General features: G+C 48.8%; 1 protein-coding gene across 1 annotated transcript in view; it reads left to right on the top strand.

Annotated features, from left to right (window-relative positions):
* Positions 1–15,313, top strand: part of MROH7 (maestro heat like repeat family member 7) — a 78,710-nt gene that overhangs the window by 31,742 nt on the left and 31,655 nt on the right. Inside the window, exons 5-13 of the mRNA XM_079140956.1 lie at positions 7,817–7,890; positions 8,868–8,945; positions 9,882–9,961; positions 10,213–10,342; positions 12,185–12,280; positions 12,790–12,894; positions 13,050–13,185; positions 14,473–14,585; positions 14,915–15,091. Of these exons, the coding sequence (XP_078997082.1) occupies positions 7,817–7,890; positions 8,868–8,945; positions 9,882–9,961; positions 10,213–10,342; positions 12,185–12,280; positions 12,790–12,894; positions 13,050–13,185; positions 14,473–14,585; positions 14,915–15,091 (989 nt within the window). The remainder of the gene's footprint in view (positions 1–7,816; positions 7,891–8,867; positions 8,946–9,881; positions 9,962–10,212; positions 10,343–12,184; positions 12,281–12,789; positions 12,895–13,049; positions 13,186–14,472; positions 14,586–14,914; positions 15,092–15,313) is intronic.

Genomic DNA, 15,313 nt, shown 5'->3' on the forward strand with positions numbered 1-15,313 from the left:
ATATGTTTGTTAAGTCTACGTTATTGATTGTGTTATTGAGTTCTATGGTTTCTTTGTTTAGTTTTTGTTTGGAAGATCTATCCAGTGGTGACACAGTGTGTTAAAGTCACCCAGAATTATTGTGTTGTGGTCTATCTGATTCCTGGCATTGAGAAGAATTTGTTTGATGTACATGGATGCACCATTGTTTGGGGCATAAATATTTATGATCATTAAGTCTTCCTGATTTATGGTTCCCTTAAATCAGTATGAAATGTCCTTCTTTATCCCTTCTGACTAACTTTGAGTGAAGTCCACTTTATCTGAAATAAGAATGGAAATCCCAATTGGGGAGATAGCTCAGTTGGTAGAGTGTTTGCCTTGCAAGCATGAGGCCCTAGGTTCAATCCCCAGCACCGCAAAAAAATAAAAAAAAAAAAAAAAAAAAAAGAATGGAAATCCCCACTTTTTTACTGAGTCCATGTGCATGGTAGGTTTTTCTTTTTACCATCCTTTCACCTTTAGTCCGTGGATGTCTTTTTCTATGAGATGAGTCTCTTGAAGGCAGCACATTGTTGGGTCTTTCTTTTTAATCCATTCTGCCAGTCTGTGTCTTTTGATTGATGAGTTTAGGCCTTTAATATTCAGGGTTTATTGAGATATGATTTGTATTTCCAGTCATTTGGGCTTATTTTTGATTTTTAACTTGACTTGGTTTCTCCTTTGAATGGTTTTTCCTTTAAGATAATTCCTGCCTTTGCTGACCTACATTGTTGCTTTTCATTTCCTCCTCATGGAATATTTTGTTGAGAATATTCTGTGGCACAGGCTTTCTATTTGTAAATTCTTTTAACTTTTGTTTATCATGGAAGGATTTTATTTCATCTTCAAATCTGAAGGTTAGTTTTGCTGGGTATAGGATTCTTGGTTGGCAACCATGTTCTTTCAGAGCTTGAAATACATTGTTCCAGGCCCTTCTAGCTTTTAGAGTCTGGGCTGAGAAATCTGCTGATATCTGTATTGGTTTCACCCTGTATGTAATCTGATGCTTTTCTCTTGCAGCCTTCAAAATCCTATCTTTATTTTGTATGTTAGGCATTTTCATTATAACTGGCTTTGGTGTGGATCTGTTGTGATTTTGTGCATTTGGTGTTCTGTAAGCTTCTTGTATTTGATTTTCCATTTCATTCTTCAGGTTTGGAAAGTTTTCTGATATTATTTCATTGAATAGGTGGTTCATTCCTTTGGTTTGTATCTCTGTGCCTTCCTCAATCCCAATAATTCTTAAATTTGGTCTTTTCATGATGTCCCATAGTTCTTGGAGATTTTGTTTATGATTTCTTACCATCTATGTTTGGTCAACTTTATTTTGAAGATTAAATATTTTGTCTTCATTGTCTGAGGTTCTGTCTTCCAAGTGATGTAGTCTCTTGATGATGCTTTCCATTGAGTTTTTTTATTTGGTTTATTGTTTCTTTCATTTCAAGGATTTCTGTTTTTTTTTTTTTCTTTTTTTGAGAATATCTGTTTGTTGAAATGATCTTTTGCTTCCTGCAGTTGGTCTCTCAACTGCTTATCGGTATGATCATTCATTGCCTGCATTTGCTCTCTTATCTCATCCTTTGCTTTGAATCATTTTAATCATGTAGAATCTGAAGTCCTTTTCTGACATTTCTTTTGTCATACTGTCACTGGATTCTATTAATATAGTATCTAGGTTTGTTTGGATCATTTTCTTCCCTTGTTTTTTCATGTTGTTCACTTATCTTCCCCTCTAGCAGTCCAGATCTGGGGTATTGCAGTTTCCCCCATATAGGCTTATAGTGACCCTATAGGTTTCCAAAACTTTTTCTTTAAGGGCGAGATCAATATTAGCAGTGCCCAGTTCAGACAGTAGGCAACCCAAAACCAAATAACCCCTATGAGGATGTTAACAATATTGTCAAAATAAACAGAATGAGTTCAATTATCATCTTCAGTATAACAAACAGATTTGCAATAAGGTCTGCAGTTTCTAATTGAGGACAAAGAGGATGCGGAGGGGTGTAGGATGTAGCTGTTATGGGATAAGAAAAGAATATATGGAAGTTCTAGATCATAGAATGAGTTAGTGTAATCAAAAGAAGTTGGTTGTTAGCATGCAGAAAGGGAGAAAGAGCCTCTGAGGGAACAGGTAAACAAAAGGAAAAGACAGCGAGAAAAGTAAAGAAATAAAAACTTAAAATTTTTCAATAAGGAGAAAAAATAAAATCTACAGTATAACAGTCATAGTATCCAAACCTCCCAATCTTCAGTAGCCTAATGTATGAGAGGTACCTGACAATGAGCTTCAAGTTTCCAGCAGGCGGCTCAGGATGGGTTTTGCCCCACCTAAAGATGGGATATATGGCTTCCAAGATTATCCAAGATGGCCGCTCTGGCTTCCAAATGTGTTAGCAAATGGGGAGTTGCATTCTGGGGTGTGGGCTTGGTCGGCTGGAGGTCCTGGTGGCCAGGTGCAGTGGGTCTGGTTGCGGGATCCTGGTGGCGGGGAACAGTCAGTCAGTCTGAGGACCCTGGAGGCAGGGAGTGGTCGATCGGGCTGAGGGATCCTGAAGATGGTCGGCCAGGGGTTCTACAGGTCCTGGCTGTTTTCTCAAAATGGCGGCCACCACTTGTAATCAAACCTGCAGGTACTGTAACAGTGAACTTCCAGGCAACCATAGGCAGCTGGTGCTCCACTGGTGGTCCTCGGTCAGTCTGCTGACTGTTGTCAGACTATTGGGAGGTGAAATTTGGTCGGTGGGTGATGGGTAGGTGAAAGGCAGGTGATGGTCAGGCAAGAGGCAGGCAAATGGTGGATGGTCCCCTAGTTACCCTTGATATCTAGTATCATAAGTCCTCCAACTTAGCTCTTCCTGAAGATGCTCTGTTCTAGGCTGGGCATGGTGGTGCACACCTGTGGTCCCAGCAGCTTATGTGTAATGTGATTATGGATGACTTGGTATCTGTGTGTCTTCACCTGCTTGAGTCCTTTGTCTTGCTAATTCTCTTTGTTTTTCTGTCCTTTTTTGGCTTTGGGGTGGTTGTTTTTCCTCACCTTCCCTCCTTTCCTTGGGTGGAAGTTATATCCTGTGCTTTTATTTATAGAAGTTTGTTTGTTTGTTTGTTGCTCTTCTGGAGATGGAGCCGAGGCCCTGGAGCACACTGTGCACTGAGCCACCCAGTGCCTGTGGGCTGTTTTTTAGTGAGTTTGTAAAGCTTTAATGTACATGTTGAATCAAAGGTCCAATTTAACCAAAGCAAATATCCTCCTTCCAGAGAGTTTAAGATTTAGCAACACATTAATGCCATTTAACTCACTTTCCCCAATTTATATGCTATTGCGGTAAAATGTTTTAATTCTAAGTTCTTAACTTCATAAACCATATTTATTTTATATAGTTCATGTTCTTCTATTTACCCAAATGTTAACCTCTTTCAGTCACTTCTTTATTTATTGTGTCTCAGACCTTCTATTTCAGATTAATTTTCTTTGTCCTGAAGAACACTCTTTAGAATTTCCTTCGGTGAATTCTGCTGATAGTAATCTCAATTTTTATCTGAAAATGTCTTTATTTTGCCTTTGTTCTTTTTAAGATTTTAAGACAATAGAAACTTAGAGTAAGGTGCATCATTATTGAGCTCTCAGCATAGAGTTTATCCTGGTCTTGTACACTGCATCATTTTTAGTTATTACGACTTCTTCTCCTTCCCATTGAAATGTGAGCTCCATAAAAGTCAGAACTTTGTTCACTTTTATTAAGTGCTCGTAGAATACAGTCATTCTAAATACTTGTGAAATAGTTTATTTTTAATTTAAATTAAATATTTTTTAATGGTACTGGGGATTGTACCCAGGGGTGCTCTGTCATGAGCTATATCTCCAACCCTTCTTATTTTTTTATTTTGAGACAGAGTCTTGCTAAGTTGCCCATAATGTCTTCAAACTTGTGATCCTGTCTCAGCTTTCCAGTTGCTGGGATAAATCTTTTTTTTTTTTTTTAATTTTCCTTTTTCCCCATATTTTTTTTATTGGTGCATTGTAGTTGTTCATGATGGGATTTGTTGTGACACATTCATACATGCACACAATATAATTATTTAATTTGACCAGTATCATTCCCCAGTATTTCTCCTTTCCCTTTTCCCCTCCCTTCCCCTGGTCCTTTCCTCTACTGATCTCCCTTCCATTTTCATGACATATGTTCCACCTTTCTTTTCATTTTCCCTCTCTAGCTTCCATATATGAGAGAAAACATGTGACCCTTGACCTGAGTTTGGCTTATTTTGCTTAACATAATGATCTCTAATTCCATCCATTTTCCTGCAAATGATAAAATTTCATTTCTTCTTTGTGGCTCAAAAACCTCCATTGTGTGTGTGTAAAAAAACTCCATTGTGTGTGTGTATGTGTGTATTCCACATTTTCTTTATCCATTTATCCATTGATGGACACCAAGGCTGGTTCCATGTTTGGATATTGTGAATTGTGCTGCTATAAACATGGGTATGCATGTATCACTACAGTATGATGACTTTAATTCCTTAGAATAAATACGAAGGAGTGTTTTAGCTAGATCACGAGGTGGTTCCATGGGATAAATGGTTTTTAAACCATACATCTGGGTACGGTGATGCTCACATGTAATTACAGTTCAATGCTATCCTGGACGACTTAGTGAGAGTCTATTTGAAATAAAAATAAATAAATAAAAGATTGGGGATGTGGCTTAGTGGTAGAGTGCTCCTGGGGTTCAATCCCCAGTACCAATAAATAAATAATAAAATAATAGAGTAGATAACTTGTAGAAAAATTGAAGGTACAGTATACACATCTTTTTTCTCCCACCTTGCGTGATGGTGCATTCCTGTGATCCCAGTGATTTAGGAGGCTGAGGCAGGGGTATCGCAAGTTCAAAGCCAGACTCAGCCAGGAAGCAAGGCCTTAAGCAACCCAGTGAGACACTGTCTCAAAATTAAAAAAAAAAAAAAAAAATTGAAAGCCCATGAAAGAGAATACAAAAAGAAAAGGAAAATGGAGGCAGACCTCAACAGACCAGCAGTGCTTTATTAATTGATCGAGGGGCACATTTTCAAGAGGGAAAAATGGCAACTGGCTCCAATAAGGGGCTGAGTTTTAGGGTTTAGAGGGGCTGAGTCTGTCAGGAAAAGTGTTGGTTGCAGAGGAGTAGTCAGGGGACTGGTTGTAGACAGGGAAAACTGCAACAAATCCAGAGCCCAGCACTCTACCTTTCTCGTTGGGGGGCTGTTGGTTTCCAGTCTTTCATAGGGTGGGGTGGGGATAGAGATCATGGGGGTACAGTGCTGGGGACAGCAGATTCAGCTATGCGTGGGGGCCAGGTGCAAGTCCCCTGTGCTCTCCCATTTTGCCTTCCTACCTTTCTTCCACCTAAGGCCTGGACTTCTCTTTTATCCCCCCGCACTGACACAAGCTCCAATTTACCACAGACACCTCCCCACATATGGCAGGAGGGTGGGAAGGGGAACAGTTGTAGATGAGGGAAGTTCCCTGGGGCCTGTTTTCTATATCCTTCAAAGAGGGCTGGGGATGTGGCTCAGTAGCACAGTGCCCCTGTATTCAACCCCCACTACCAAAAAAATCTTTTTTCCCCCCTGAATCTACTTGATAGCAAGTCGCTCACGGGTGCCCCAACACCCTGAATTTCATACAACAAAGGGCAAAATAGAATCCTTATAACCTGAAGATTAATATTGGTATACAGCTAGCATCTAATTCCCAGGCCCCATGCAAGTGTCTCCGATTTTTCCAGCAACATTTTCTGTAGCAAAAGGATCTGGTTCAGAATCTCTCCTAGCAGTTCGTTGTCTAGTCTGTCTCCTTCAGTCCTCAGTCCTTCCTTGACTTTGGCCTTAGGACCTGTGAAAACTGTAGGATGGCTCTTTTGTTGGGTGTATTTAGTTTGGCTTTGTCAGGGGATGCACTTCTGCAGGAATAGCACAGAATTGATACTGATTTCCTCCTTGCATCCCTTCTGGTGGCTCATGATTTTTTTTTTTTTTTTTTTTTTTGGTATTAGGTGTTGAACCACGCAAGAGCTATTTGCCACTGAACCACATCCCCAGACCTTTTTATTTTTTATTTTGAGACAAAGTCTTGCTAAGTTGCCTAGAGCCTCATTAAGTTGCTGAGCCTGTCCTTGAACTGAGATCCTCTTGTCTCAACCTCCAGAGTCCCTGGAAGTACAGGCATGTGACACCGTGACCAATGCATGATTTTGATTTGTTCTATGACTGATATTCACTTTGTTCACTTGTGTAAGATGGTTGCTGCCAAAGTTCTCCATAGTGACATCATTATTTCCCCCTAGTAATAAATATTTTGTGGCTTGGTACTTGGGTGTGTTTTTTTTTTTTTTACTAGAATTGAACTCAGGGGCACTTGACCACTGAGCCAGGTCCCCAGCCCTTTTTTGTGTTTTATTTAGAGACAGGGTCTCATTGGATTGCTTAGTGCTTCGCTGTTGCTGAAGCTAGCTTTGAACTCTTGATCCTCCTGCCTCAGCCTGTTGAGCCACAGGATCCTCGCTTGCGCCACCACGCCCAGCTAGGTACTTTGAAACTATGTAAAGATCCCAGTTCCCACCGAACTTTCCACTTAATCATTTATTTATTTACATTAGTATTGTCTCTTGGGTCCTAGTTTATTCACTCTTTTTCTTGATACTCGGCTTTTCCTTTGCCGGGTGGCATCCCCTTCAGGAAGTGTTCATCTTCCCTTGCCCTCTCCCCCTACTCTTTGGGTGCTCTTCCTTCTTTTCTGAAACAATATATCCCAGGCTCATCCTGGGCTCTCCTGCCCAAGTCTTGGAATCAGCCATTTCTCCGAGGAGCCCTGCTGGTGGCAGTGGAGGATGGTATTTGGAAGCCAAGGTCTTGGCACCAGCTGTGGGTTGCTTTCCGTTCTCCATATTGGTGCCACACTCTGGCAGCCTCTGGTGGTTGTAGCCAAGATGCTCCTGGTTCCAGGTTCTCACAGGTACTGGTTCTTGACCTCAGAAAGAGAGAGACCTGCTCTCCTTCAGTGTCCCGTCAACTCCCCTAAGTAAAGGACCTTCAGCGGGCCCTGCTAAACCAAGTGCGGGTTCCAGAATCAATCACTATGGCTCTTATTGGCGAAGCTTGGGGTCAGGCCCCGCCCCATTTTAAGAGGGGGTAATGGGCGGGGCTTCCAGCATTCCAGCATTCAGCTGGACCTAGTTGTCTGAAATAGCTGCAGAGCCCAGAGGAAAGATGGGGCTTTCACCCCCCAAAAAAGTGAGAGATTTGGGGTTGACAGAGCAACAGATGCCCAGCATAACAACTGCTGAATTAGAGAATAGGAGGCTGCATGGAGGAGGCTGTGGGTGCTCATTTGGCCCAAAGGTCAGGAGAGGCATCTCTGAGGAGTGGCAGGCAAAGACGGAAGGAAGGAAGCCCAGGGGGACAAGGAAGAATGGCAGGAGAGTTGTTAGGTAGTGGAAACAACCTGTGCCAGGGCCCCCAGGGGACACTTGCCCAGGACTGGAGGAGGCCAGAGTGGGAGATGAAGCTGGGAGGTGGACAGGGAGGGCTGGCCTGACAGGGGTGAGGGCCCTGGCAAGGGTGGTGGCTTCACGCTAAGTGGAATGTGGCTCAACTGAAGGACTCTAGGGCGGGGAGGTGACCTGAGCTGACTTAGATTTTAAGCTCAGCCTGACTGCTGGAGGAGTGAGGGTTGGGAGGAGGGACGGGACTCTGCACCCTGAATCCCCCATGTTTTATTTGCTTCTCTTCCCATGGAACCCATGACATGCAGAAGTCTTTGATGAAGTGACCTCAGGCCTGAGGAAGGTGCCAGGGAAGAGAGAAGATGGCAACCAAAAGGCGCTGGTATGCCTCTGCCCACCCCTAGCCACTTTCCTGGGACACCCCTCCCGATAGCCAGACATTTCTGTTCCTCTGCGTGTTTCTTCCTCCTAAGTACTCAGCACCCTCTCGTGCACCGTGTGCTTACTGTTCATCTCCCTCATTAGAATGAGTCTTTCACAAGTCAGAAACGTCTGTCTGTCTTACAGAAGTAATTTCAGCCTTCAGAGCAGTGCACTGTACCACAGTAGATGCGCTATAGGTCCACCTAGGCCAGGCCAGGCCAGCTCCAGCCCCTAGGCAGCGGGGGTGGGGAGAGGGTGACAGGAGCAAGAGGCCCTGTGTTTGACAGCATTCGTCCCCATCCCAGAGCATTCTAGTCATCTGCCTTCCTGTAGCCCTTCCCTCTTCTCACACCCTGAACTCCTTCCTGACTCCAGGTCTTTGCCCTGTCCATTGATAGAAGAGGAGGAGAACTCGTGGCCATCTTTAACCCAGCACGCTCTCCATTCTGTTTTTTCTTTACTGTTTGAAGTTTGTTTACTTATTTCCTGGCTATCTTGTCTTTGTCTTTAAGATGGGGGAAGGATAGATTAATTGGAGATGGGTCCGTGTGTTCCCTCTCTCACATAGCAGAATGCCTTAATTTGACTGGTATGTTCTAGAAGATTCCTAAGTGTTGCTGATGGTGGAATTTCAGGTTGAGATGTTGAGACCTTTTCTGTCTCTCCCTTGTCTTCTCCTGGAGAAGGAAGAATGCTTTCCCATCCCTCATATCTGACCCCCCAAAATGCTGGCCTTCAGGATTACCCTTTCCACCCCCACCGCTAAGATTTTTCTCCTGTCCTCACCCTACCCCAAGACCCCCCTGTGGGAACTTGTCATTTCTCTCAAGCTGATGCTGGGAGCTGGCTTGCCCATACCTGCTGGGTGTTAGCAGGTGCCATATGCACCCCCAAGGGCTGGCTTCAGTGGGGCTCCCCCTGTGATTCTGTTCCAAGGCTGACAATGTCATCCAGAAGAGCCAGGACCTGCTGGAAGGGGAAGGAAAGAAGAAGACCATGATGAAGAAGATGATGGTGCGGGGGCCACAGTGGGGGTGCAGCACTGGGTGGGGAGGGTGGAATTCCTGAGTCTACCCCTTGATGAGGCTGGGCCGGGGCGAGGTGGGAGGAAGATAGGATGAAGGACAGGTCACCTGGACTTGAACCTCAGCTCCCCCTCTGCCTGCCCTTCACCTGCCCTGAGGGAGCCTGGGCAAGTTATTTCTCTTCTCCGAGTCAATCTCCTCATCTCACAGATGGGGTCACAATACCTGTGTCTTTGGGAGAACACAATCCAGTGGGCTGTTCCCTGCAAAGCCTTGTGCGTGGGAAACAGTTATCATTCTTTTCCCAGAAATTCCTCCTGGTGGGAACTTCGGAATTGCTAAATGCAGTCTCCTCTGCAGGGTTAATTCAAGTTTAGAAAATTATATTTGGCTTTGTGTCCCTTGAAAGGAGAAAGAGAGAAGAGACTGGGGGTGGGTAGCTCAGGGGTCATGCACCTGCTTAGCATGTGTGAAGCTCTGGGTTCAATCCCCAGCACACCTTCATTTAACTGACATCCATTGAGCACCTTCTGGATGTAGGTGCTAGATCAAAAGTAAGAAGTAACTAGAAGGTCCTGTTAGAGGAATCCAACCAGGCAGCTTTCAAGGGCCATGAGTAGTGGTTTTTGCTTGGGCAGTTCCATGGGTGACATAGTCTTCTGCCACCAAGCTGCCGCAGGAAGTTTTACAGAGTTCTCCATGTGGGGTGCAGCAGGTGAGGGCTGGGGGCGTTTTGGGTGGCCTTGAACTGACATTGCAGGATGGAGTTTGAGCAGTGAGCTGGCTCTCTGGATCCCACTGGGGGGCGGGGTGTCTGCCCAACTGAGGGGCTGTTGAACCTGCTCCCTTGAGGAGGGGCGGCATTGGCCTTGGTGGTCTGCAGCAACCAGCTGTCCTCACTGGCCCCTCTGTGGTCCCTGTCCAGAGGCAGATCCAGGATGAGCCGCTGGATTCCCTTTCAAGCTCCGTCCGCAGGCAGGCCATGGAGACCCTGACCCAACTGAGGTGTCCACACCCTACCTCTGGGCTCTGCCTGTCTCTCCTGGGCCCTTCCCCTGAGCCCCGCCCTGCTCCTAGCCTTCCCCTCTCCCTTGCCTAGTCCTCGCCTGGCTGTCAGCCCCCACACCCACTCTCCTGGTACCACCTCATCTCGTCCTCTTGTGGGTCAGACCTCAGCATCGTGCCAGGGGCCCTCACCCCTGCCCTGGTCTGTGGCCCCTCCCTCATTCCATGCCTCACTTCCTTTTCCCTCCCAGCCACACCCAGCCCATCCTGGGTGTGCGGGAGAAGGCAGAGCTGGTGAATACGTGCGTGCGCAGTGTGTTCTCGCTGCCCTCGGTGCAAGCCATGCAGGAGAAAGATGAGGCCAAGGCAGAGGCCATCCAGGTGAGGCACCTGCTTCCCTCCCGAGGTGTGTCCCCAGGACTGCGGGGAGCCTCACTTGGGCCTGTCTCTGGACACCTAGTGGGCCAGAGAAAGGGCCTTCTGGGAGTAGGTAGGAGCCTCTCCACCCTTCCCCTTAGCTATGTGGCCTGGGGCACTGCCTCACCTCTCGGCCTAACCGGGCATTTGGTAACTGTTTGGTGCATAAATGAACCACCACAAAGGATGCTTCCCCATGTGGAGGCCCTTCACTTCTGGGTCCTGCCCCGAGAGAGGAAAGTGGGCAGATGTTGGTGTGGCTGGAGGAGGTGGCCAGGGCTGGGGGAGGGGTGCTGAGGACTGAGTCACGATGAAGAAAGTGGGAGCTGGAGCAGACACCTAGAGGAGCAGAACTTCAAGGACCTCGTCTGAGCATCTTTGAACCTCTGTGAGGCCATCTCAGGAAAAGCGGTGGAAGTGACCTTTAGTGCCCGATTGAGTGGGGAGCTAGGGTCAGTGGGGGAGGTTCAGGAAGAAGGCTTCCAGCTCAGGGTCAGTCATGTTCACCCATCCTTGCCATCAGCCAGTGTTAGCCGGGTACCTCTCCGCACCCAGCTCAGCGTGGGGGCCTCACAGTAGTGCTGGGGGCAGGGGAACATTGCCAGAGGTTCACTCGAAGAAGTGCAGAATGACTTCCAGCGGGCAGTAAAGAGCCTGGAAAGGGAGACGTGGCCTCGAGATCATGGGTCATGGGTCACGATTCTGGAGTGAGGTTAAAGAGGAACTGAAGAACTGAAGGGGTGGCAGAAGGAAGAGCATTTCAGCCAGAGGGAACATCCTGTGCAGAGGCCTGTGGACAAACTGCATGGTGACTGCAAGGACGACAGGAGGCAGTGGGGCTGGAAACAAAAGTTCTGGGAGGTCAGGCTAGAGAGCAGGTGGGAGCCAGGCCATGCAGACAGCTGGAAGGCTCTGGGTGCAGAGCTGGTGCTCTGGGAGAAGACCAGCTGCCAGGCAGGGAATCCTGCAGGGTGGGAAGAGCAGGAGGCCCTCTTGCAGTACCAGGTCTGGCCAGCAGAGGGGAGTTCTGCGCAGTAATCAGCAGCAGATGGGCGGGAAGGAGGAGGTTGTTGGCAGTGGAGTTTGCTTGTTGGTTGTAATGTGCCCCAAAGGGCCACTAGCTCCAGGGTGTGCACAGACTCAGGAAGCCTGCACAGTGACAACTTGGGAGATAGGCTTGGGGAGCCACCAGGAGGAGGGGAAGCAAGGAAAAGAGGGCCTTCCCAGAGTGGCACAAACCCACCACCCAGCATTGTACATTGGTACATTGCTGCACCCACAGAACAATTCCAGCACTGCTCCGTGGGAAGCTGAGGGAGAGATGGCTCCTTTAAGGCAGCTTGGAGGATCTGCGTGTGCTTTAATCAGAGCACTAGCCAGAGATAATAAAAATAAGACTGGCCCTCGCGTTTATCCAGCCTTTAAAGAGCTGGAGCATTTTCTGGTGCCTCCTCTCATTTATTCCTCACAGCCTGACAGCTCCTTGTTTGTGACTTTGGACAAATGTATTCTCAATCTGAGGGTATGGATGTGCAAATCACCAGGCACATATCTGGCCCATGGCAGAGTCTCAATAAATGCTCGTTCTCTGCTTCCTCCCCCATTAAGGTAGGAAGTGCAAAGATAAATTACCAATTTGTTGGTAAGGAGACTGTAACCCATGAAGGGGGAGTCATTTGTCCAATATCACACATCAGGTGAGTCTCAGCAGTGGGGCCAGAAAGTGGTTCTTATGGGCCCAAGTGCCCCCTCTTCCCTGATCACCTAAGTGCGTGTCAACCCAACTTGGTCCCCTCCTGTCCACAGACGCTTTATCATCAGACCTTGGATGCTCTACAGACATTGCTCAATGCCCTCTTTATTGAAGACCCCACTCCTGCTGGACTGAAGAGCATTTTGGAGGTGCAGGGAGTGGGGCTGGGGGATGGAGGGGGAAGGGCAGAGGGAAGCAGGGAGTTAGCCCTGAGTAGCTGGAGGCTGGGCCAGAAGGAGTGACTTGATCTTGGGATGTCATTTTGTGCCAGTGTTCAGCCTCCTGGTTCTACTCACAGCCAGTTGCCAGTCTCCTGCCCCTCACCCTCTCCCCATCCCCCACACTGCACATAGAGCCACCCCACACAGCTCCTGCTGTGGCTCCCATAGCATCACCTCTCCATCTGTCCCTGTCTCTTTCTGCTCTCCTGACTCCCGTCCTTTCATCTCTCCTCATTGACCTCCCTCCCTCTGGTCCCTGAGTCCTGTTCTCAGCTCCAGGACCGCATCTCTCCCTAAGCCCCAAGAAGAGGAGGAGGGCTGTGGAGAGCTGCCTCTGTGCCCTCTCAGAAGCTCCTGCAGATGGGTGAAGGCTGGCCTGTCCGCCCAGCAGCAGGGGCTGGCATCCCACCTTAGCTGTCTTACCCTCATCCCCGCAGCCCCTGGGGCCCTGGATGAACTCGGGGAAGGCCCATGAGCGAGCTCGGGCTGTGAACAGCAATGTCTCGGTGTTGAACCACACGCTCCTGACTCTGCCTCTCTTTGTGAGTGTCACCGGGAAGGGTGGATGCTCCTAGGGAGACTCTTCCCAGCTCCCAGGGCCCTGCCGTCAGGGCCGGCCTACCCAGCTCTGTTCACCGGTTACCATATAGCATTACTGAACCTGTAAGACTCCATCCCGTGACTGTGACACCAACAGATGTCCTCGGGGTTCCCGGCTCTGGGGCTCCTCCTGGGGAGGCTCATCCTTCGCATTGGGGATCCTGATGAGGAGATTGGCCGGGAGGCCCTGGACGGCATCACCATCCTCTACACTATCCTGGAGCTCCAGAAACGTAAGCCTGTGGGAGCGCCCGGGCAGGTCTCCCGGGAGGCAGCTCAGCCGGCCTTGGGCTGGAGCCGGGTAGTGGGGCCTGAGTGGGAGAGGGACCAGCCTGGAGTCAGACGGCCACCGTGGAAACTGGTGTGAGACCCTGTCCCCAGGGAACCAGGGGACAGGGGCTACCTACAGACAGACCTATTTTGGTGTAAACAGTTCTTTCTGAGCTTTTCCTCATCCTTCCATGCTTAATTTGTGACTGCTTTGGTGTCCCCACAGTACCACATACACTCAGGCAAGATGGTCCTAATGTCTTGTTTTCTTGTCTGTCTTCCCCACTCAAATGTAACCCCATGAGCCGAGGGCAGGGTTCCGTCTTGGTCACCACTGTGTGCCCAAGGCTGTGTGGTGGGTGCTCAGTGAATGTTTGTTGAAGGAACTCACAAAGAGCAGGTCCTCTCTCAGGATCTGGAGTGGCTGGAGCCTGTGCATGGAGGAATGTTCCTAGGTTCAGTTTCAGGGAGCCAGTGCTGTGACGTATTATTCAAGCGCCCGGCTGGCACTGTACCTGGGGCTGCACAGTATACACTGTCTCTTGTCTTCTTTCTCTATAGTCCCAACTCTGCCCCAGTCCAGGGGACCCTGGCCTGCTGTTTAAGCTCCTCTGGCTCTGAAAGAGTGTCATTGTCTACAAGGACATCTGGCCCTTCCTAGTTGTGTGACTTCAGGCTAGTGTTTTGCTTGTCTAGGCTCAGATTTCCTCATATATGAAAAGATCACAGTAGAATAAAATCTATAAGCTTTTGACATCTTTTCTAAGAACTGGGCACATGCCTGGCCCATGCCTGTAATCCCAGGGAGGCTGAGACAGGAAGATCACAAATTTGGGGCCAGGCTGGGCAACTTAGTGAGACCCTGTCTCAAAATAAAAAAGATTGGGGGCATAGCTCAGTGATAAAGCACCCCTGAGTTCAAACCCCTGTACTGGGGGGGAAAAGAAAGAGTATATGTGGAGACCAGCCCAGGGTCACACACCATACAAGTCCATTTATAAAGCCAGGAACTCCAGCTAGGGGTTCAGGAATGACTGCCCGGGGGAGCAAGGGATGGCCCCGAGAGGGGTATACAAGAGTGCCTTCTAGGGTGCTGATCATGTTCTGCTTCTTGGCCTGGGCACCAGCTACCTGGGTGAAAGTAATCAAGCTGCTTATGCAGGAGTTGGATCCTTCCTACAACTGCTTTTAATAAAAAGTTAAGAACAGGAGTCTGGTCGGGCCTCACCCAGAAGGTTCTTCTCTTGCAGGAGCCAGAGATAAGGAAGAGACCAACAAGAAGGAGCTATATGAGAGTAACAAGCGCTTCCTGGGACCCTACAACCCCGTCAGCCCCTGCCAGAACATCCTGCGTGTGATCGCGGTGACTGCTGCCCATCAGCCCGGGCCTCCCGGGGAGGGAGCGCAGGAGGACAGTGGCACAGCCCCAAATGCCAGCTCAGCTTCCCCAGAGCTCCAGCCCCTCCCCCTGCCCGTGCCACGACTTCCTTCTCCCTGACACCCAGCCCTGGGTGCAGGGCCCATGCACCCCCTTTTGTAGCTCTTCCCCAGAGGGGCCGTCTCTTGCTAATTGAGGGGGCATGCAGAGTCCTCCCTGTTGCCCTCTGCAGTGGGTCAGGTGGTCTTTGAGTCTCTGTATAGCTCTGGGTCTACCCATCAAGGTCTGGAGCTCTCTCTGCGCCTTTGTTTCAGGAATTTGGAGACTTCCTGGGGCCCCAGCAGGTAAAGGACCTGTTGCTGGCAGCCCTGGAAGGGTTGAAAGGCGGCTCAGAGGCTCGGGGGAAGGACTCCGGGGAGATGATGCAGCTGGCCTCGGAGGTCACGCTCAGCTCAGTGCTGGAGTGGTACCGCCACAGGGCGCTAGAGGTGGTAAGGCCTCCTGGGGGCAGAGGCTGGGGGCCGCTGGGGCCTGGGAGACTCCGCTGTCCCCTCCACCTACTCATCACTCAGCACATCCTGCCTGACTGTGATCAGGGTGGGAGGGTGGTGGGCCCCCTACTCACGGGGCAGGGCAGGGGTAGCTTATCACCCTGAGAGAAGCCATCTCACCTGGTGGGTGGGGTGTGGAGGAACTGGCTTGCTCCCAGGGCA

The sequence above is a fragment of the Sciurus vulgaris genome (assembly GCF_902686455.1).
Source record: "Sciurus vulgaris genome assembly, chromosome: 1".
In the NCBI taxonomy this organism is placed as follows: Eukaryota; Metazoa; Chordata; class Mammalia; order Rodentia; family Sciuridae; genus Sciurus; species Sciurus vulgaris.